This window comes from Carlito syrichta, unplaced genomic scaffold (assembly GCF_000164805.1).
Source record: "Carlito syrichta isolate Samal-C Ts95f unplaced genomic scaffold, Tarsius_syrichta-2.0.1 Scaffold303180, whole genome shotgun sequence".
NCBI lineage: Eukaryota > Metazoa > Chordata > Mammalia > Primates > Tarsiidae > Carlito > Carlito syrichta.
Genome location: NW_007247276.1, coordinates 237,796 through 262,103, shown reverse-complemented (window position 1 = coordinate 262,103; position 24,308 = coordinate 237,796). Strand labels below are relative to the sequence as shown.

General features: G+C 39.1%; 1 protein-coding gene across 1 annotated transcript in view; it reads right to left on the bottom strand.

Moving 5' to 3' along the window:
- Positions 1-24,308, bottom strand: part of RIC1 (RIC1 homolog, RAB6A GEF complex partner 1) — a 127,526-nt gene that overhangs the window by 9,240 nt on the left and 93,978 nt on the right. Inside the window, exons 13-21 of the mRNA XM_021712315.1 lie at positions 23,340-23,388; positions 20,912-21,064; positions 19,439-19,642; positions 13,179-13,217; positions 12,754-12,864; positions 11,092-11,181; positions 9,459-9,619; positions 8,381-8,519; positions 234-395 (exon numbers count right to left, since the gene is read on the bottom strand). Of these exons, the coding sequence (XP_021567990.1) occupies positions 234-395; positions 8,381-8,519; positions 9,459-9,619; positions 11,092-11,181; positions 12,754-12,864; positions 13,179-13,217; positions 19,439-19,642; positions 20,912-21,064; positions 23,340-23,388 (1,108 nt within the window). The remainder of the gene's footprint in view (positions 1-233; positions 396-8,380; positions 8,520-9,458; positions 9,620-11,091; positions 11,182-12,753; positions 12,865-13,178; positions 13,218-19,438; positions 19,643-20,911; positions 21,065-23,339; positions 23,389-24,308) is intronic.

Below are 24,308 nucleotides of genomic sequence, written 5' to 3'. Positions count from 1 at the left end.
CCCAGGCCGGTCTCGAACCCCTGGGCTCGGGCAATCCTCTCGCCTCGGCCTTCTGAAGTGCCGGGATGACAGGCTGGAGCCACCGCGCCCGGCCGTTTAATACAATTTTAAATCCTTATCCTCCACAAATAGGCTCACACCAAGAGGCTTCAGACTCCCTCTATGTGTATTTTCTCGGTTTCCAAGTCACAAGACAACACTCTCCTCGTAAATTCCTTTAGTCCTCCATCCTAATCCCATACCGTCATGAAGCTGGAAATGATTTGCACTTTACTCACAAGTTTCCTTTGGTTTGGGTTGCTGTCCTTCTCCCGGATTTGAGGGCCTGACCTGTCCCTCTGCATCATGATGAGCTGTCCTGCGAGGTTTAACATGATGCTTTCTGCGTCGCGAGCCTGAAATTGAAGAAAATGAGACTGTATTCATACGAATGGACTAGTGTGTTTTGGCATTTCCCCCATTCCCTAGGGAGGGAACTTGCTATGAGGCTGGGCGCAGTGGCTCACATCTATAATTCCAGCAATTTGGGAGGCCAAGGAGAGGATTGCCTGAGCCCACGGGTTCAACACCAGCCCAGGCAACATGGCAAGACCTCATCTCTACAATAAATCAAAAAATTAGCCGGGCATGGTAGCACATGCCTGTAGTTCCAGATACTCGGAAGGCTGAGGCGGAAGGATCCCCAGAGCCCAGCAGGTCGAGGCTGCGGTGGCCGGGAGCGTGCCACTGCACTCCAGTCTGAGTGACAGAGTGAGACTCAACTCAAAAAAAAAAAACAACAAAAAACCCCCAAAACAACAAAAAAACCAAAACCAGCTACAGTATTTGAGGTTGTACTATGTACAAGCCATTCTCTAGTCTCAGTGGGAACACAAGTAGTTTTCTGGCTGGGTGGCATAAGAACTAACACATAATACAATTAGTGAACAATGCCAGTGACATAAACTTGAGGGCAGAGCTGAATTATCCTGGGGAAACTAAGAGAGCTTCGCAGTGCATGAAAATGAGTGTCACCTCAGTGACCTGGCTGGCAGGAGAAAGTTTAAGAGGAGGAGGTGAAATCCAAGACGGGGAAATGTACACGGGAGGTGCTGTGGTGCAAACATGCCACAGGAATAAAGATGTGGAGGTAGCTTAGGACAGTTTTGTTGGAAGCGTGGGAACAATCTGACTGGAGGGGGGGACCTCACAAGAACAGAGGATGGTGGCAGGCCTTCCAGAAGGACACGGAGGCCAGTAAAAGCAGGAAATGAGCCACAACTTACGGTTTTCAAATAAGACAGTTATTAAAAACCAGAGTTAATCAGGATAAATTACTGGGGAGAGGCAGACTTTATGGATGCTGACATCAGGAAAGAGAAACTGCCTGCCCACCTACCTACCGCCTTTTTTTTTTTTTTTTTTGAGACAGAGTCTCAATCTGTTGCCTAGACTGGAGGCTGGAGTGCAGGGAGTAATCAGCTCACTGCAGCTGTGAACCCCTGGGCAGGCGATCCTCCCACCTTAGCCTCCCGAATAGCTGGGACTAAAGGTGTGTGCTACCACCTTTAATTTTCACTGTCTACCAGGTGAGAACTGGTGGTTAATTTTTAACCTTTTTTGTGGAGATAGGATCTAACTATGTTGCTCAGGCTGGTCTCAAACTCCTGGGCCCAAGCAAACCTCCTGCCTGATTCAGTCGGAAATAACCGTTTGAAAAATTAACAGCCCCAATTGTTTAATTAAATATAAGTATTTCCTTTTTGTAACAGATCCTCCATTTTAGCTGTTTTAACCCAGAGATGACCCCCTACATAATCTTTCCATAATCATAGGTTGTAACCTTTCTGTAAATGGGGACCTACACCCTTGTTTTTCCAAAACATTGGCAACTCCCCAACCACAAGCACTGCATTTATTTGTATACGTTTGCACATTTTGCTCTTCTCTTAATTTTGATGTTCCTTATATGCTTGTACCCCATGCTATGCAGCCTGCTTGTGGTTTTTGCCTTTATAAATCCTCTCTCCCTGCGTCATTCAGGGTCAAGAGTTCTTTGAACATTCGAGTTCGCTCTCGACCACCAGTTACTAAAGGAATCAAAATCTGACTCTCAGCATGTTGGCGGTGTCTTCCTCACGCTCTGGTCACAAGAAGTCATTGCTTGCAGCTTTTTTCCTGGAAGTTTTAAGATTTTTTCAAATTACATGGGGAGAAACCTCAGGTTTCTCTCTACTTAACTTCTCTAACGTCTACATCAACTTCTCAACATTGCCTGAGCTTTTAAAGGCAAGAAAAACAGAAGCACAATGCCATGTAAGTCGGAGAAGGAAAGAATTTCAGGAAGGAACGAACAACTATTCACAAGTTACAGGATAGGGTTCCAGGCTTGATGCTTGCTGACTGGATGGATTTAAGCTGCCTTATTCAGATTCCATCAAGTAAACAGTGACCACCATATGTATTTCACCATATGCAAAATACTCAGTTACACAATGCTCTTGGTTACTGCTTTCAACTTCTACAAGGGAATGTGTATAAAGACGTGAAAAAACTAAAAATTTAGATATTAGTTCATAACACATGAAAACAGCCAATTACCTGGAGCTAGAAGAAAGAAAAATGGAATTTAAAAGGTGTGAGGGAACCATAAGGGGAAGGCAGCTAGAAGGCAGCCAAAAGGCAGGGGGGAAAGAAAAGCACACAAAATGAATCAAACCAGTGTAACTGAGGACTGGTGTCAAAAGACCTAAGAGCATTTACTGCAATTTATCACAGCATGACTAAAGCTCGGAGTGACTGACCACCGTAAGTTTTAAGCTTTCACCACTACATTTTGCACTATTTCATTAAAACAGAAGGCTTCTTTTTCCTTCACTGAGTGCAGCTTATTAGTGTCCACTCATTTTCTGTCGATGACACTACAGATGACTGCACTAGCACTCTCAGGCAACTTTAACGAAGTCTTCAGAAAAAATAAGGGCAACACCTGCATGCTCAAAATCCTAAATCTGAAGGAACTGAAAACGCCATCTCTTACACCAAAAAAAAAAAAAAAAAATCACTGGAAGATGATTTTCTGTGGGAGTTTCAGGAACAAACAGCTTACTCTCTCAGAGAGAGGCTACCTCACTGGCGAACAGTTCTCATTGTTACTACTATTTTAAAAACCCTTTCATGTTAAATCAAGACTTGGCCAGGCATAGTGGCTCAGCCTGTCATTCCAGCACTTTGGGAGGCAGAGGCGAGAGGACTGCCTGAGCCCTGGGGCTTGAGACCAGCCTGGGCAATTTGGTGAGACCTCGTCCCAACAATAAATCAAAAAATTAGCTGGGCATGGTGGTGTGTGCCTATAGTTCTGGCTACTTGGAAGGATCGCCTGAGCCCAGCAGGTCGACGCTATGGTGGCCATGAGCAATGTGCCACTGCACCCCAGCCTGGGAGACAGAGTGAGACTCCAACTCAAAAAAGAAAAATTGTATCAAGGCTTATTTTGCTGTGGCTTCTTGGTCTTCTCTCTGTGAAAGGCCCTCTCAAAGTGGAGTACTCAGTACTGCTGATGCCACTGACTGTCTACTGTAGTTGGAATATACCAAGAGTCTCCTTTTTTTCTATGAAAACTTGAAACATGATCAAAAGTATGGCAAATACTACGATGAACCCTTATAGTCCCATTATCCAGATTCACAGTTATCGAGGTTTTTGTCATATTTGCTCCATCCAGCACTTGTTTCTTTTTTCAGTTTTGCCGAAGTATTTTAGAGCAAGATATCCTGTCAATTTTGCCTCTACATGTTTAATACACACTCCTAAAACATAAGGACATTTGCTTATATAACCACAATGCTAGTTATCACATCTAATACAATTTGCAATTAGTTCTTGGTGTTATGTCTTAACTTGTATTTAAATACCCCTAATTGCTTTGGCAGTATCTTTTTATAGCTAGCTTGAATGAGGACACACAAGAGCTTATGACTTGATTCTGTAGTGTAGTGATGATCACATCTGCCTCACAAATGAGCTCACCCGTTGCATCTGGTTGTTGTTAGGACTCTGAAGTCTTATTTAATCTGGAAGAGTCTCTCCTCCCTCCCTCCTCTCATTACTGACTTGCAGCTACCCTACAGGATACCATGCATTCTGCCTTTTTGTGGTATAAATCAGACTACACCTCCTCTGCCTCCGTATTTCCTTTGAATGGAAGAGGCCTCTAGATGCTCGACTTGATTCAGAGTCATCGATGATTTTGACAAAGAAAGGAGACCAAGATGGTAAACCATCTAGAACAAATATCACATGAGGTAGCTGGAGATATGGGATGAGAAAATACACAGAAAGGTGTGCAGAGAGAAGTCAACTATCTGTAAATATTTTAAGGGTTATTGTGGGGAACAGGGACTATCTTTTATTTCTTGCTTTTCTTGTTCCAAAGAGGAGAAAACTGGGATAGACTGTCATAAATCAGATTTTGGGTATATAAAAACAACAGCTTGCAATAATTACAACTGCACTGGAAAAAGCACTCATAGTGGTTTTTATTTTTATTTTTTTAGTTTGTTTTATTTTAAAGATGTGGTGTACAATTCAGGATTAGGTATACCAAACTTTGGTCCCCACTTTGTCTGGTTTGAGGTCAGCCACACTTACTAATGTTATGTGCCCCCCACCTGTGCCCGCCACTCCCAACCCCTCGCAGTTTCCAGCTACTGCCAATCCCTTTCTTATAGTATTATGGTAAATGTTCAGGGTCCACTTATGAGTAAGAACATATGGTACTTAGTTCCTTGTTTCTGTGATAAATCACTGAGTACTAGACTCTAAATCCATCCAAGTTGCTGTGAAGTCCATAATTCTGTTCTTCTTTATGGTTGTGTAATATTCCATTGTATATATGTACCAAATTTTTAAAAATTCAGTCCAGTTTCAATAGGCAGCACAGTTGGTTTCATGTTTTTGCTAATGTGAATAGTGCTGCAATAAACATGCATGTACAGATATCTTTTCTACAGAATGATTTGAGTTCCTCCAGGTATATTCCCCGAAAGGGAATTGCTGGATCCCATGGAAGGTTAATTTCTAGTTCTTTTAGGAATCACCACACTGTCTTCCATAGAGGGTGAACTAGTTTGCACTCCCACCAACAGTGTAGAAGTGTTCCCTTTTCTCTGCATCCTTGCCAGCATCTCATTTTATTAATGATGGCCATTCTTAATGGGGTTAGGTGGGTATCTCAATGTGGTTTTGATTTGCATTTCCCTGATGATAAGTGAGGCTGGGTATTTTTTCATGTGTCTGTTGGCTGCTCATATGTCTTTTGAGAAGTGTCTATTCATGTCTTTTGCCCATTTTTTAAATGGGGCAGTTTGATTTTTTTTCCTTTTGGCACAATTGAGTTCTTTATAGATCCTGGCTGTTAGGTCTTTGTCAGATATGCGGTTGACAAATATTGTTTTACAGTCGGTGGGCTGTCTCCCCACTCTCTTAATGGTTTCTCTTGCTTTGCAGAAGCTTTCTAGTTTAATGAGGTCCCACTTGTTTATTTTATCTCTTATGGCATGGGCTTTTAAGGTCTTGATTAGGAATTGGTTGCCTATTCCAATTTCCATAAGTATCTCCTGCATTTTCTAAGATTCTTAAAGTTTGGGGTTTTACATGTAGGTCTTTGATCCATTTAGAGTTGATTTTTGTGTATGGTGATAGGTAGGGGTCCTGTTTCATTCTTCTGCACGTGGTCAGTCAGTTTTCCCAGCACCATTTACTGAAGAGGTTCTCCTCTCCCCAGTGGTTGTTGCTGGAGGCTTTGTCGAAGATGAGTTGGTTGAGCAATTGAGGCTCTGTTTCCAGAATCGCTATCCTGTTCCATTGGTCTACACGCCTATCCTTGTACCAATACCAGGCTGTTTTGATTATTGTAGCCTTGTAGTAAAGTTCAAAGTCTGGAAGTGTGATATCTCCCACTTTTTCTTTTGCTAAGGCTTATTTTGGCTATTCGTGGTCATTTATGTTTCCAAATGAATTTCTGCATGTTGTTGGTAATTTAATGGGTATAACGTTGAATTGGTAGATTGCCTTTGGTAGGATGGACATCTTTCCAATCTATGAGTACAGACTATTTTTCCATTTGTTTGCATCATCTTTGACATTTTGGGGCACTATTTTGTAGCTTCCATTGTAAAGATCTTTTACTTCTCTGGTTAGGAAGATGTCGAGGTATTTCTTTTTTTTGGGTGGCTATTGTGAATGGAATTGTGCTTTCTATTTGGCTCTCTGTCTATCTGTTGTTGGTGTATAAGAAGGTGACTGTCTTTTGCATGTTTATTTTGTGCCCTGAGACTGCCAAAGTCCTTTATCAGTGCAAGGCTTCTGACAGAAGCTTTTGGATTTCCGAGGCACAGGATCATGTCGTCAGCAAAGAGGAATAACTTGACTTCTTCTTTTCCTATTTGGATATCCCTGATTTCCTTCTCTTGTCTGATTGCTCTGGCTAGGACTTTCAACACCATGTTGAACAGGAGGGGTGAGAGTGGGCAGTCTTGTTTTGTTTCGGTTTTGAGGGGAAATGCTTCCAATTTCTGTTTAGCAATATGTTGGCCATGGGTTTATCATAGATGGCTCTTACTACTTTGAGGTATGTTCTTATGAATTAAATTCCACATAACTGGATAGTCTAGTGCAGTGGTCCCCAACCTTTTTGGTATCAGGGACCAATTTTGTAGAAGATAATTTTTCCACACTCCAGGTGTGGGAGGGGGTGGTTTTGGGATGATTCCAGTGCACTGCCTTTATTGTGCACTTTATTTTTATTATGGCATTGTCATATATGATGAGATATACAGCATCGCCACCTCAGACCATGAGGCATTAGATTCTCATAAGGTGTGCACAACTTAGATCCCTTGCACATGCCGTTCACAATGGGGTACGCTCATACGAGGACCCAATGCCGTGGCAGATCTGACAGAAGGCCGAGGTCAGTGGTAACTAGTGAGCAATGGGGAGTGGCTGTAAATGCAGACGAGGCTGTGCTGGCTTGCCCGCTGCTCTCCTCCTGCCGTGTGGCCCGGCTCCTAACAGGCCACAGACAGGCACCATTCCGTGGCCCCAGGGCTGGGGACTCATGATCTAGTGTATTGTTTTTTAACTATTTTATGGAGTGCTGGGGTTTGATGGATGTGCCCCCAGTGAGAAGTTTTTTTTTTTTGGTGAGTTGGAGTCTCACTCTGTCGCCCAGACTGGAGTGCAGTGGCCGCTCCCGGCCACCGCAGCCTCGACCTGCTGGGCTCCGGTGATCCTTCCGCCTCAGCCTTCCAAGTAGCCGGAATTACAGGCATGCGCTACCACACCCGGCTGATTTTTTGATTTATTGTAGAGATGAGGTCTCGCTGCCCAGGCGGGTCTCGAACCCGCGGCTCACGCAATCCACTCACCTCAGCCTCCCAAAGGCGCGGGATTACAGGCTGAGCCACCGGAGCCCGGCTCCCAGTGAGAAGTAAAAGACAGACTGAGCAGACAAGGATGACAAATCTACACGGAATTATCCCATGTCAATAGGTCCCCAGCTGGCACGAAGTTTAGAAGTCAAGAGCATATAATGAAAGAAACCCTGAAATAGAAAGTGATGTGACCTGGGTCCTGGTGGTGCTACTACACATCCTGTTGCTTTACCCTGAAACTACACTTTCTCTTCTCTTATCATTAGTTCATCATGAGGTCTTCTGTGTTCTATGTTCATTCGACTTACTTCCATCTTCTTTGTCAAGCCAAACTCAGGCCACCAACACCGCTCCCCTGGACCATGACAATGACCTTCCAGTTGATCTCCCTATATACAGCTTCGTCCAGCTCCAGTTCGTTTTCTTTCTTGTAGTGACAGAAGTATTAGAAAGCTTCGGTCTAACAGCACTACCCTTCAGACTTGAAGTTAGTCTAAAATTGTCAATACCACTTCCGAAGCTCTTATCCTCTCCCACTTGCCACGCTCTAGTAACTCTGAAGTTTTTCCAGTTCCCTGAGTGTGTCACCGTGCTCTCTCCTATGACATTTTACTAATTTAATTACCCTGCAGCTTAGATAACCTCTGCTCGTTCTCAAGAGTTAAATAGCACAGAAATCTTTGCTGATTATTTAGACTACACTAGGTTGTTGTTATATGCTCTCGCAGTAACCTATAATACTTTCTGGTGCACATATGACAAGAATGACTCATTATGTATGCAATTATTTGTTGAATGCCAGAGCAGAAACCAAGTCCTATTTAGTTTACCACTGCAACCCAGCATCTTCACACAAGGTACATTCTAGACACTTGTAATTCATTTGCACAAATAAATAGCTCCTAATATCAACTTATAATACTAAACACTGAGATGTAAGCTCCAAATAGATAATGGAATGGTACCTGTTGTGGCATTTTCAAGGTGATTCCATTCTCTGTACTCACTGACGTCAGAGTGACAGACACTACCAGGAATGGGTGAGGAATGTAGCGTGACATGGAGACCTCCTGAAGAACCTGAATACCAGCAGTAGTGTTTGGACTGTAAAAACAAAAGAAACCCACATACCTCAACAACAATGGCGGGAAGATTTTTTTCCTCTCCACTACCAAAAGTATTACATCTCATGTTTATGGAAAAGCCAAACATCTCTACCTCTCATTCTTGCCTCCCCAAATATCCTTAAATCAGGAGACAGGCAAGGCTGAGGGGATCCAAAGAGCACATATGGGGATGAGAGGGGAAAAAAGGAAGTAAGACATAGGAGGGAAGAAAAGAACTAGGTAAGAAGCTGTAAGAAGAAACCCTTAAGGGGAAAAAACTCGCGGGCTGAGAAAGGATGAGGGCTCAGCCACTGAGGCCAGGAAGCTGCCTTAATGTTTATCTTTGCATTGCTCCTGAATCACGTGCTATTTCAGCAACTACATACTAACAGCTGGCTAAACAAAGAACCTCTGAGAACAAAATAAAACGCAAGAGGCATGGTCTAAGGCTGCTGCCAGCTGACCGGCATCCAAGAAAAACACACAGCAGCATGTAGTAGCAACAGGACTGCTGGCGTTTCCTGCTGCAGATCTTCACCAACAGCTCAACGGAAACGCATGGATGTGCTTCCTAAGGTGTGAACGCTGTAGAATGCCTTCACATTTCCCGAGTGTATGGAATACCAGGACAGTCAGTAACCACTTATTTTTCAAGGTTCTGAAAAAAATTTAGTACCAAAGGGGTTACCTTATCCCAAACTTTTTTTTTTTTCCAAATGAATCCAGGAAGATTAGCAAATAAAGTTAGTGAAGGCTACTTATTTTCTTTTTTCTTAGCTATTATGCCAATATCACTAACTTAAACTCCTTGCTTTTTTCACTTCTGAAAAAAGGAAACTAGGTATAAAAGTGGAATAACCGCTTTGAGAAAAAAACCACAGAGGAAGAACACGATAAACAGGAGCAAAAAGTGGTTTTTCGTATGCTATATACTCACCCATCCGATTTTCTTTCAATACTGTAAAGGCATATTGAACAGTCTGCTCTGAATACTATTACCATGTCCCGGAAGACACTAAGCAATAATGTTTCTGCTTGTGCTTTGGTGACGTGAGCAAAGGCATTGTCTAGATTTGACGTTCGCAAGTATACTCTGAGCTGAAGAAAACAAAATCATAAAAACAAGATGACTGCCAGGGATAATGAAATACTTCAAACATGCTGTTTGTTATCTATTGACTTTTTTTCAAGTAATAAGAAGAATTAAAAGGCAACTTATATAAGCTTTAACAATAAACGGATTATGTTCATATTTTGACAAGCTACACTCATTCTACAAGTAACCAAAAAATAAAGGGATCAAAACTGTAAATGCACTATTATGAGATATTTCTTTTAGACTTGCATATTTAGACCTGATATGAGATCAGCAGTTTCTCAAAACAAACAAAAACACAGGTAAAATGGTCCCCTTTATCCATTGTTTTGCTTTCCATAGTTTCGGTTATCTGTGGTCAACCACAGTCTTAAAATAAGTGAGTATAGTGTAATAATGTATTTTGAGAGAAAAAAACACTAACTCACATAACTCTTATTACAGTCTGTTCCAACTGTTCTATTTTATATTAGTTACTATTAATTTCTTACTATGCTTAATTTATACATTAAACTTTATCACAGAGATGTACACAGAGGACAAAACATAGTATATGATACTCATTTTTTTTGTTGTTCTTTTTTGGGGTTTTTTTTTAGTAGGAGTCTCACTCTGCTGCCCGGGCTGAAGTGCAGTGGTATGCTCATGGCTACTGCAGCCTCGACCTATTGGGCTTGGGTGATCCTTCTGCCTCGGCCTTTCAGGTAGCTAGAACCACAGGCATGTGCCACCATGCCTGGCTAATTTTTAAATTTATTGTAGAGAAGAGGTCTCGCCAAGTTGCCCAGGCTGGTTTCAAATCCCTGGACTCAGGCAATCCTCTTGCCTCCACCTCCCAAAGTGTGGGATTATAGGCGTGAGCCACTGTGCTGGGTCAACAACCACTGTTATAAAACATTTTTGCAGTCGGGCTCGGTGGCTTAGCCTGTAATCCTGCGCCTGTAGGAGGCTGAGGTGAGTGGATTGCCTGAGCCCGCGGGTTCAAGATCCGCCTGGGAAGCGAGACCTCATCTCTACAATAAATCAAAAAATTAGCCAGGCGTGGTAGCGCGCGCCTGTAATTCTGGCTACTTGGAAAGCTGAGGAGGAAGGATCGCCAGAGCCCAGCAGGTCGAGGCTGCGGTGGCCAGAAGCGGCCACTGCACTCCAGTCTGGGCGATAGAGTGAGACTCCAACTCAAAAGAAAAAATAAGTAAATAAAACTTTTTTGCTCGTAACTGTTTATTTTCAGATTTCAGAGAGAATGTCTAATAGCTAAAATTCTTAGAAAAGGTTATCTTAGAAGTTCCAATTACTACTATAAAAATTTTAAAGAGTAATAACCTGAAAAGAAAATTCTATTAGCTAAAATGCTAAATTATTTATTTAAAAAAATTTTCTGCTCAGTTTTCAATAGACTATTTGCTATATAATGTTAAGAAGTGCTTAATAGCTTTAAAATATAAGTATTATTATTGCTAAGAAAAAAACTTACCTCTTCTTGATGGTCATTTATGTTGTAACATGCAAGGACCATAAAATCATTCCACCAGGCTAAGCCACCTGTCACAATCATATTTTGCTCCTTAAAAGAAAATTTAAAAATACATTTACCTTAATTATGTTACCAGAAATTATAAGAAAATAATACATTTATAAAATATTCTCAGGCAGACAATGAAAACCCAGATTATTTCTTCTCTACCTCTCTCCCTCTAGTTATTACTCTAGGGCTTTATTAATGATGCATGTCTTATTTTTAAAATAAATATTTTTATAAGGAAGCAAATATATCACTCAAAATAACTGAGTACTATATTGCACCATCATTCCCACATTCTAGTTTAATTATTTATCAGATTAGTGACTCTGATTCTAAGTTGTTGTTTTTTTTTTTATAATCAAGTGGTAAATAACAATAGTGCCCTCACTGGATTATTATGAAGATGAATGAAATAACATGCATGAAAGTACCTTAAAGTGTCTGGTACAAAATAGGGATTAATTTCCTTTTCTTCCAACTGAATGTACACATATAAGTTTATCTTTATATTTACACACACACTATCCAACATATATATCACACAGACAAGCAAGAAATGATCTCAAATTCTGTGGAAATTTAACCACGCCCCCACACAAACACATTCACACCCCAACATACCACACACAAGCAGGGAATGAGCTCAGACTTTGTGGAAATTCATGCACATACAGACACACACACACATCCCATATATAAGAGGGATCCCCCCAAAATAAGAATTGTTTTTCTGGAGGGCAGAACCCTCATAGTACATACTTCCCTTGCAAAATAAGTGTTTTAGAAACCCATTGGCATCAGTGTACCAGCTAGTGTTGTTGCAAGAGGCTGTGTTAGGTGTCAGTGAATTTTTTTTTTTGGAGATTCTTTCAATGCATCTGCCCATTTTAAGACGGGTGATTTACAAGTGCACCTGCCTGCCCACACTACACCGAGTGTTTAGTACTTTTTGACCAAAAACAGCATGACCACCATGCCACGCCCAGTCACCTGACCTTGTCCTGAGAGACTTTTTTTTTGGTTTCAGTGAATGAAAAAAGTCCTCAAAGGGAATCGTTTTGCCAATGTGGAAGAGGTGAAACAAAAAATGGCAGAAGTACTAAACAGCGTCAAAACTGTTGAGTTCAAAAACTGTTGTAAGCAGTGAAATATATGTCTTGATAGATGTGCTGCAAACAGAGAGTACTTTCAAGGTGGCTGAAGTTTACACATGTTAGACTAAATTCACAATTTTTTATAAATGAATTCTGGTTTTTTGGGGCTCCTCCTTCATCTATCACATATATAAGCAAGGAATGATCTCAAATTTTGTGGAAACTTATTCCGATCATGTCTGATGAACTCAAGCTGGAATGGAAGAATAATAAACCCTCAAGCTAAAGAATTCTAGCTACTGATCTTAACAAGAATTAAAAACAAACCAACAATTTCAACACAAGATCCTTTACCTAATATCAGGTACTTTATTAAAAAATTGACTGTTATACATTATCCGGTATCACTTTTTGATATCTGATTTGATTTTTATAAGTAACCAATGGTTTACTTTTATAGTTATTTCATATTGCAGTCTGCTCATACTTTGAAAAATAGGTTAATTTCAAAAAGACTAACCTGGGTAATGTTTCCAAAAAGTTTCCATTTTTTGGTGAGTAAAGAGTAATGTGCAAAACCAAACTTGCCAACCACAGCAATATTCTGTCCCAGCTTATCAATAGCTGAAAACTGTTAAAAAAAATTAAGAACTCTTACTTGCAAACTTACAGACTTACTAGGTATAAAAAGAGCTTAGTATTACATCAGACAATTAGACTGTTAATAAACGTTTGCTAAGTGAATTAAAGATAAAATACTAAATTAAAAATCTAGGTATTTATAGTTATAGTTCACAAAATTATAGATGTTAGTATACCAGCAATGTGCATGGATCAAGTATTAAAATTTTACTCTTATCAATATACCCACTGAAAGGCTCTTCCCAGAATGCGTCTTGCAGTACATTCTATCCAATGAAAGTTAATACCAACAACACAACTCACCCGTATAGGCCAATTGCTCTCTAGATACGTACTGGAAATCTATAGAAAATAACATATCAGTTTGGTAAGACTTGCGAAACATATTTAAACTTAAAGCATTAACTTGTCATGATGTAAGTTTCACCTTTCTGTACAATATTCAAGTTGTCCCCAAATAGTGGGCATTAGGAGAGGAGTTTACCATTCATAAATGGGCCAATGCGTCACATCTCGTATCTGAACCACGACAAGTTTCTCGACAGGTTTTCCTTTTCCTGCCCCCCACAATGTTTTTGCTTGTGTGTTTTAAATACCGAACTCAATAAATACACACTGAGAGGAGATTTTTAGAGAAGCATGAGGGCAGCCATAAACTATGCTGATGAACAGTTTGGGTTTGCTGTTGTGAACCCTCCCAAAACAACCTGATCTAATAAATTTATAGCCCAAGCAAAAGTTTTGTTTAGTCCAAGCAAAAGTTCTGTTTCTTTAAAAATGGAAACATTTTCACTGCTTAATATTTATCTAATTTAAAAAGCAATGCTTATAAAATTAGACAAAATAAAAATGTACAAAGTACAAAATGAGATTCTTGTTGCTCAAGGACAACTACTGGTTAGCTTTTATTGCATGTCTAAACAAACACGCATAAACATGCAAGAGTGTGTGTGAGCTACTGCTTTTCTACTGGGGTGTTCAACTTACTTAGCTACAAGAATTCTTAATATATTACAGACATTAACTATTTATCTGCAGCATAAGCGGTAAATATACTTTCCCATTTGTCTGCCTTACATCTCTACATGGTGCCCTTGTTTCACCCCAACAAAATCCTTAAATTTAAATAGTCCTCTATGGCATATCGACATAGATTTCATAAATTCTAGCTTTATGGAGACTTATCTCTCTAGCTTGCTGATTTGTTTTCATGAGCACATGGTAGGAGTGGGGTGAGAATTAACAGAATAACCAAAGAAAGAGTCTTCTGTTCCTGGTAAGAAAAGCTTCAATTTATTCAAATTTATTTTCATTTTGAGAAAAGTTGCCACATAAAAAAAGAAAGTCAAATGAAAAAGCCAACTAAATTGCAATCAGATACAGTAAGATAGTTTGTTTAAAGACAAAACATAAATTAAGTAAGGCAATATGCTGAATCATCTTTACTAACCTTGTTAGAATTTATTTTTTTTTAATAATTTTTTACTTCACTTTGTTGTTATACTTCACTTATTATCTATTATCAAGTAAGTCAATGTAATATCTGAAATAAATCAATGAACCAATAGCTTTTAGTACGTCAGGAAGTTCTTAACTCTAACACTCTAAGGTGAAAAACCACCTTATACAACTAGAGAACAGCGTCATGATATATGCCTGAAGAATGTTTAACCAGGACGACTGAATCTCAACAGATATGCTGTACTGTTCAGGCCAATCAATAAAATTTACTATGATGGGTAAAATTAGTTAATTAATGGAGACTTGAGGCAGGGAGTGGCTGGCAAAATAAAGGTTGAATGGAGTTTTCTAGGAAGCTTTCAGAGAAAATTCTTTTTGTTGGATTAAGAAAAATAGTCACTTGAAGAAGGATGTACCTGTGCTAGCCACCCATGACCTCAAAGGAATCCTCACCTCCCTGGAATCCTGGGGTTTCATTAGTGCTTACAAAGCATGTGGGTGGTTAATGTGGGAGCTGGACTCTCACTGCCAAAGTGGGTTTCAGCACGAAGGGTTTCTAACCATGGGAACCAAAGTGAAATCTCATCACCACACTGTGATGAAGATCTACAGCAGAAAGTAATATAGAAGGAAACCTGTAGACGTCTATGGAGTGCCAGCAATTGCTTATTTTAAAAACTCAAGCATAAGTTTTGTTTTTCATGCAGTTTTGTGTCTGTAGATGTTATGAAATGCAGACTAGAACAAAAACTTGTCTTTTCCTCAGTAGGTCATCTTTCTGAACTCCAAGATCTACCCCGAATACTGAGAACAGGAAATGACAGAAGGAAGGAAAAAAGCAGTCAGTGAATAATGAAGACTTTTGGGTCATGAATGCACACTCACTGCACAGAAGTCATGTCACATCCCTGGAAAACTGAGTGCTAAGGTCAGTAATTCTGCTAAAAACCCTGCCTTCTGCTGGGTCTAGTTTTGTCTACAATGCAAGACCGTGGGAGCCACCTCCCAGATATGTTCTGTGCTAAATACCACACCCATTACACCTGATACACATTGCAGAATGAGAACACATAATTAACGAAAAACCCTTGAAAATCCTTCTGCTGACATCTCTAACCTAGTGCCTAGTACACTGTAGGTGCTTATCTTCCACATTTTGTGATGCTTAGTCAAACCAACACCCCAGAACATGGGTAACAGATTCATGCACCTTTCAAAAATAAGTGTTTACAACGTAAACAATATGAGCATTAAAATAGCAGTCTGAGAAGGAACATAGCCTAAAACTGGAAGGCTTTTTCCTTAATTTTGTATTGTTTGTGCTCCATCTGTCAACAAATGACTTTCAACATTTAAAAAACGTATAGCTAGGAAAAATTTTTTTAAAAAGCTCCGTCTTTGCCACCAACTACTAACTTTACTTCTGACAAGTATGTATTTGTTCTTAGTTAAAGGAAAAACACAGTTAACAGAGACATCTTCCAGTCAGGATGCTAAGGGGTATAAGGTATCAGGTTGAAACAAACAAACAAACAAAACATCCAGTCTCCAGATGAGAAACGGAAAGAGCAGCAGAATCAGGTGGAGCTCATCTAAGCTATAAGAAGCATGCAAAGTCTAAATCACACAAACAAATCAACTTTGACAGAGGATTGGTCACTTATCCTAGAAAAGAGGATATGATAAAAGGGAACTTAAACCAGGCACCTACGTTTCTTTATGAATGGCTAAAAAGCCTAGAAGATAAAGCTTTAGCATTACATAGACACTGTAAACACACTTGCGACCAGCAAATTTTTCCCTTTCCTGATCCTGAGAGCGGGTGAAAATTTAAAAATCTGAAGCTGGCTGTCACAAACTTCTGTTGTTAAGCACAAGTGAAATGATCTTTCCTAAATGGTCACCTTTTTCATAACACAGCTGAAAGCTGCAGACAGATCCAGTATTTGCCTGACACCACTCTGACTAGCATTCTATACTTGGTATTCTTATTCAAAGTATAGAAAGTTCTTGTTCAGGTTTGTACACAGTGTTGAACTTACCTAAAAACAGAATTTACTATGGGTTCAATTTTGCATAATCTGCTTGGTTTGACTGCATTACTGAAAAAAATGCAAAAACTGCAAAATTTGTAGGAATCTATTTTGTGTCACTATTTCTGAAAAGAAAGGCGTCATACTTGATGGATATGTTGACGTGTATTGTGGTTTTCTTCACACATCCCGTCAAAATATTTAAAACTAGAGATTTTTTCATCTTGGACACTGTAGTATTGCTCCACTTTTTTCACTTCTCAGGACATTTGTATCTGTGGTGCATCTGATCATAATACCTGTTAGTTTCAGTTGCAATCTTTTTTTTTTTTTGAGTTGGAGTCTCACTCTGTCGCCCAGATTGGAGTGCAGTGGCCGCTCCCGGCCACTGCAGCCTCGACCTGCTGGGCTCCGGCGATCCTTCCGCCTCAGCCTTCCAAGTAGCCAGAACTACAGGCGCACGCTACCACACCTGGCTAATTTTTTGATTTATTGTAGAGATGAGGTTGCGCCAAGTTGCCCACACGGGTCTCGAACCCACGGGCTCAGGCAATTCACTCACTTTAGCCTCCCAAGGTGCGGGATTACAGGCTGAGCCACCGAGCCCAGCTTGCAATCATTTCTATAAAATCATCTCCAACAAACAGTCTGACAACTTACTTCACTTATACTTTTGAGGATGATTTGGAAATACTTTGATACCTTGATTACCAATAAACACTTCTAAGTGTCTTTTTGGACCATATTTTGCCCATTCAATGTCTGATTCGTTCTCACCAGTACTGGATTCACTGTCATAGATTATCTGTTATATTTCTTCATTTATATTGCATCATTATATCACTGTCTGTCTCACTATCACTAATAAGTTCACTGGATTGACCTTCGCCCTCGGAAATCTCATCAGCATATATTTCTTCATTTTCCATAATTATGGTAAGTAAGAAAGCCCTGAAATATCAAAATACAAGTATACAACACTAATCGCAATAAAATAATGACCAACTTGCAATTTTTACCAACTATGTAAATCAGTAACAACACTGTGCAGTTGGTATCAGATAATTATCTCAAGTTTCTCTCTTCTTGCCTGACTATTCAATTCCAAGCAAAATACCACAACACACACATACATATGACAAAGTCACAGCATTCAGAAACAGAACTGGCAAAGACATAAATTCATGTCAGCAGCAACCAGGAACAGAATTTGCAATGACATAAATTCACGCCAGTGGTCGCGAATGAGTTAATAAGCGCTTTACTAAAACGACACCACCATACTGCATTGAATCATGTGGATGGAGTGCCAGCAAAGTTTAGGGCGACTCCAAACACCACCAAATGGGCAAATTCTAGGTTTTAGTTCAAGGTCAGTGGTAAATTATAGGATTCAACATTTAGTGCCCAAGTTTTAAAATACATTAGATTGTTGCTTTAATCATGTAGGATCATGATAAAGATAGGTCTGCCACTTCTCTGCTCTGTGACTTTCGGCAGGTCACAACTTCCCAGAGCCTGTTTCCTCATTCCTCAGGTATCAAATCCAGTGGGACTATATGATCTCTAAGTTCCTTCCAGCTCTAAAAATTCTATGTGCTTATTATAATTTGTTTTAGCAGTATAACTGTGGCATTATTATTTTTAAGGAAACTGATACATTAGGTCAACTCTTGTTTAAAAAGTTCATCTTTCTAAATATTTTTAGCTATCTAAAAAACAGAACAACAGAGGAATCTTGTTGGTACACAAATTCCAAGCCCTAGAATCAGTGTTATATGCTTCTTAAATGGGATCCCTCGTTGATGGCAAGAATCACAGAATCACTGAATTTTTGAGCTGGAAGGAAATTCAATTTTTGTTATTGCCTGATGGGTTTTTGAGTTCCAGACCTACCTTCTTTGATCCTCTGCTCTACTTGGCTCTCTGGTAACACAGACCTGGCTAGGCAGAACTGGCATTGATGCTAGGTCAGTGTAGAGTGAATAGTTCAAAGTATGGGGAAATGAAAATAGCAGAGAAATGGCTATAGGAGAGAAGGGAGCAGTGGAAAATTTTAGTCAAGGAAGTAGCTGATGCAGTTTTATTTAAAAATTGTTACTACTTATAAAATTGTATGTACTTTGTTTTAATTCTATGAATTTATTAATGTAAGCTAAACACATTTTCTTTTAGTGTATACCACATGTCAATGAAGGAAGATATTCCTCCTTCAACCTGTCACATGACCATTTTTCTGTTTCATTATCTCCACTCAACGTCAACTGAAAATAACACAGAAGCCAAAGTAAGCTAGCAAGGTAAGTGTACAGAGTAGGAGTAAGGCAAAGAACTGTGCAAACAGAAACTGACTAAGAGTAATGAATCTAAAGTAGGCTCTGATGTACCTAAAACATTTTGGTATCAAAGAGAGAAGGAAAACAATCAGAACTTTGAAATCACACGTGTAAGTTTCTTAAGAAACTTTGATTTACTGATTTCCCCAAATTAATTTTAATTGGCATCAAAATTTAGAATTAATTTTTATGTTAAATGTCAGTTTATCAGAATTACTAAAATAAACTGCTAATTTAAAAGCAATTCGCAATGAGTAAATAGTTTGGAATAAGATTAATAAAAATTATTAGCAACAAGGTTCTCCACTCATCACAAGTCTGCAATTTGAGTCCAAAGTCAGATTAACCTCAGTGTGGCCCCATTGCTGTGCAGGGTAATAGTTGATAATGCCACTTTCCATGAAATTAGTATACTTTTTTGCCTACACAAATCCATATAATTAGATTTATACAAAAGAGAGGTTGAATGTAAAATAAACAGTTGTCCTCAATGAGAAGGCAAAACATAAACTTCTAGTTCTTGACACTATTAATGGACTTAAAGCAGGTGGGGATATACTCCACACCAAGTGAAAAGAAAGGAAGGAGAAAAAAACACAGAGAAGTAGAAAAGAGACATGACAAAAAGGTTAAAAGGATTCTCAGTTAACAGATCAGACACTTAATCATCTCTGTTCCAGGTGATATCTTAACAAGGACTAAGTCACTCTATAACAAGTAATTAAAGACTTACCTGTACAACATGCCAATGCCGATGTCCAAGTAAAGTGCTTAACCCCTGAGACTCTAAACCTCCGTCTGCAAATGGGCTTTTTGCTCGACTGGGTTTATGCTCAGAGTGTGCTGAAGAACTCCTGGGGTTCTGGGTTTGTGAAGTTTCTCCACAGTTCAAGTACAAACGGTCCTCCCCCTGAAGCAACACCTGCTCTTGGTTACTCTAGACGAGGGAAAGAAGGAGAAGTGGAGAGGAGGGAAGCAAACCAAAGTACCTCAGTGTCAGGCAGAGGAAAAGTAACACGCTGATTCAGTGTTATTGTGGAAACGTACCATCTATCTCCTAACAGAGGACAAGGGTTATGTAATAGCCTCATGCATTGTTATAACTAGTAAGAACAGCGCTCTTAGCGATTATGAACTTTCAACTAGAAAGCCAGTGTCCTCCCTGGTGAGCACACTCTATCAACTATTAAAATCAGACTGTGGCACCCTAGCCCCTTTCACCTTTCCATTTTAGTCCAGATGCTGCTTTTATATATAACTCAAGGGTGCTTTTAAATTAATATTGGAGATGGGGAAGGGGAAGAAGAAATATTTGTTTTTTAATTTTTATGTTAAATGTCAGCCTATCAGAATTACTGCTCATTTAAAGCAATTCTTAGTCTTCAACTGGAGTAACGGAATTGAGATCCAGGCTATTTTCATACTCTCTTGATGTGTTACAAATTTTAATTAGAAATTTGTTGCACCAAATATCCATTAAAAAGCATTATTAATAGTAAGTATGAAGATATGAACTCCTAACATGTAATATATACTATTATTATATATTAGCAATATGTAATAATATTCATATGTAATATTTCAGATGGATATACATGAGGTTATAATTTAGAGCAGTGTTTCCTACAGCAAGGTGCGAAACATATTTTCTTCAAGGTATTCCTTAAAAATTCATAGTTATGTATGGGAAACACTGCTTTTTATACACCAACTCTTGGATTTTCATGATGCACCTTGGCATATTTAAGACTATGGAATCCTACAATAAAGAAATCTCTACAGCTCTGTTTTACTTCTTTTACTTCACACTTCCACGAACATATAACTTTTTCTTTATCCTGTGGAACTGTTACTAATATCTCATAATTAGTGCCTAGTAGAACACACTTTGGAAAATACTATTCAGATAAAAACTAAGTTATTCATATCTTTCAAGTAAATACATAAATGCTGCTTTCCCTCAAATTGCTTATGACCTCATTAGTTTAAAGAGAAGACCTCTAAAACAGAACCTGCTCAGAAATAAAATTTTGGTATAAATTTAATATGAATGAAAAAAGAAACACAAGAATCACAGAGAATACACAAAAGATAATGTGCCGATTTTAGAAGTACACTCAATACATATTTTTCATAAAGAAGGGCTTGAAATTCTAACATGAAAGACACTAAAAAACAACAAACCCACAACTTTAAATATACTTACCATACAAGGGTTTACAGTGAGTACGCTCTTGATAAACTGGAAGAGCAGAATGCTGGGTTGTTTAACAATGCTCCTGAGGTCAGAATCAATTTCGGTGTTTTGAGAACCAAATCCACTGATTACCCACAGGTGATAGCCTTCTGCACCCCAGCTCTTAGAGGGAGGAGGAAGAAAAAAAGCCAAAGCAATAACAGGTTTTTGTTATCCTTTTCTAGAAAGCGCCAAATATTTAAATTCTGAAATAACTAATGACAGTATTATTAATGACTTCAGAAAACTGGAGAAGCCATGACAAACAGTGTAGACAAGAATCACACCTTCAATTATCGCTTAGCTATCTCCAGAGGAAACCACAATCACTGCTCTCTACCTACAGCAGTGAGAACACTGCCTACCAGTCTTAGTGTCAATTTCAGAATTTCGAGCTTAAGAAACGCCTGCTGTGTTCTGTAATGTCTCCGTAAATTTAATTTAGCTGCCTCTCAAATATAATGTGCCGATTTTAGAAGTAAAAGGAATTTTTAAGAAATTAGAAGGAACCTATAGAAATTCCTTACAGAGACTCAGATTACCTAGTAGAAAAAAGCTTGGCAAAGAAGTACCTACATCAGATGCAGTTCTGTATAGAGCAAACAACACTGGATCGGAAGCTGTGAGACTAGAGTTTTCATTACAGCTTGGCTTTTTGTTATATTACCTTGGCCAAGCTGTCTGGTTTCTCAGGGTATTAGTTTCTTTCTTTGTAAAACGAGAAGGTCCAAATAAATTCCTCCAGGCCCATTATATATATAGTTTTAATATTCTATAACTGGATTCCATGATAGCATTTTTAAGATTAGTGATTTTCTTTTTTTTTTGAGTTGGAGTCTCACTCTGTCACCCAGACTGGAGTGCAGTGGCCGCTCCCGGCCACTGCATCCTCAACCTGCTGGGCTCCGGCGATCCTTCCACCTCAGCCTTCCGAGTAGCCGTAATTACAGGCGCATGTTACCACGCCCGGCTAATTTTTTGATTTATTGTAGAGATGAGGTCTTGCCTGCCCAGGCGGGTCTCAAACCCGCGGGCTCAGGCAATCCACTCACCTCAGCCTCCCAAAGGCGCGGGATTACAGGCTGAGCCAACTGAGCCTAGCAAAATTAGTGATTTTTAAGCCAAGAAAATGGTAATGGGGAATGAACTGTTGCAAAACTTCAAAAGCTTAATACAAATTTTATGTTTTTCAATGGTCAGTTTCACAGGCTTAAATAAAATGTTTAAATCCTTACTCTGTGGCTGAAATATCAACTTAGTGAGGCTGGTAACACAAGTTATTGCATGCCACTCAGAAGCACTGATTATCATTTATAGAAATGTTATTTGGTTGAAAATTTCTTTTAAACTATGAAAGTGGGGAGAGACATCAAGAGGGGTCCTTGGAGGTAAAAGGTTGGGAATCACTATTTAAGGTAATGTTATTCTTGAAGAAACCCCAGATTAAAAAATGCCATCTGTGGAGCATAACAACAGGGAAGCAATAAGCCTCATACTCACTAATTTCACAAGGAAGGTAACACAGAGATGCTATAACAAATGTTTTTCTGTAAATATAGGGGTTATATCTCACTGCTTTCTATAGAAACTTTTTTTTTTTTTTTTTTTAGTTTTAAGGATGTGGGGTACAATTCAGGATTAGATATACAAATGATCATTGTACAGGTAAAGTTTGGGTCTCACTTTGGTCCCCATTTCGCCTAGTTTGAGATCAGGTACCCTTATAGATGTGAAACTCTTAAAAATAGATAAAAAATAAAAACATCAGTTGAGCAACCCTAATCCAAAATTATGAAAACTATTAATATCTGAAACTTTAGAAATACTGACATACTATGGTAAAATATTCCACACTTGATCTCATGTGACAGGCTGAAGTCAAAATCTTGTTTGATGCATAAAATTATTTTAAAATATTGTATCAAATTACCTTCAGACTATGTGTATAAGGTGTATATGAATACTGTGTTTATACTTGGGTCCCATCCCCAAGCTCACTGTGTATATGCAGATATTAAAAAATCCAAAAAAGTTCTGCAATCTGAAACAATTCTAGTCCTAAGGATTTCTAATAAGAGATACTCATCCTGTATTATTACAACAGACATACATCTATGGAAAGTTTTTAAAAAATGCTCAAGTAATGCATAAGTACATGTCCTCCAGGAGATATGACTAACAAGCTTATTAGATGCATTGCAACAAAACTCAAATACAGAAAATCAGGCAGCCTCCCAATTTAAAAAACAAAAACAAAGTTTTCATCAAAGCATGGGCTGATAAGGAAGACTTGCTGAGACAGAAAGAGCATCGTGACTTTACCAGGCCAACATGAGTGAAAAAAGGAAGAAAAATAAAAGTTTCTTTATATTACCAATCTTCTACAGAAAAAGCTTACCATAGAGTTGATCTTAAGGGGATCTTTTTTGGTGCCATCAGATCTATAACTGAAACAATAGAAACTAAATTTAGTAACTGAACCTTCCAGTTACATATAATGCACTTAATATTTAGCTTTAGATTTTTCAAAATCAAACAGATTTTGCTCCTTCAGAACAGAAATACTGTACATAAAAATGCATGAAATACAAAACTGCAGGCTAATACACTTAGGCATTTCTCTCAATCACTTTAGGCATATCTCTCAGCCACATTTTTCCCAGGTCCAAGTGACTTATTGCCAGAGTCATGCAGTTTTCAAAGGTGTGCTTATTTCATGAGGAGTGACGTTCAGGGTAGTATATGAAATGGACAGAGATATAAACCCTCTCCTATCAACCATGAGGCTAACCAACCTTAACTCAACGAGATGATGTAACTTTCTATTTCTTTTTTTTTTTTGAGTTGGAGTCTCACTCTGTCGCCCAGACTGGAAGTGGCCGCTCCCAGCCACTGCAGCCTCGACCTGCTGGGCTCCGGCGATCCTTCCGCCTCAGCCTTCTGAGTAGCCGGAATTACAGGCATGTGCTACCACACCAGGCTGATTTTTTGATTTATTGTAGAGATGAGGTCTTGCATTCCAGGAGGGTCTCGAACCCGCGGGCTCAGGCAATCCACTCACCTCAGCCTCCCAAAGGTGCGGGATTACAGGCTGAGCCACCGAGCCTGGCTAACTTTCTATTTCTTACTAGCCATTTATGTGCATGGCTTACTACTCTTAATTACATAATAAGTTACTTGAAGGCAGAACCATGTGTGATTCAGTCCTGAGTCAGGTGCTTTCATATACACAACAGGGGTTCAAGAAATGAATGTATTTTAATTTAATGAACTGTAAGCTTTAAAAAATGGATGTTTAAAGATCAATACAAGCCAGGCTCGGTGGCTCAGCCTGTAATCCCGCACCTTTGGGAGGTTGAGGTGAGTG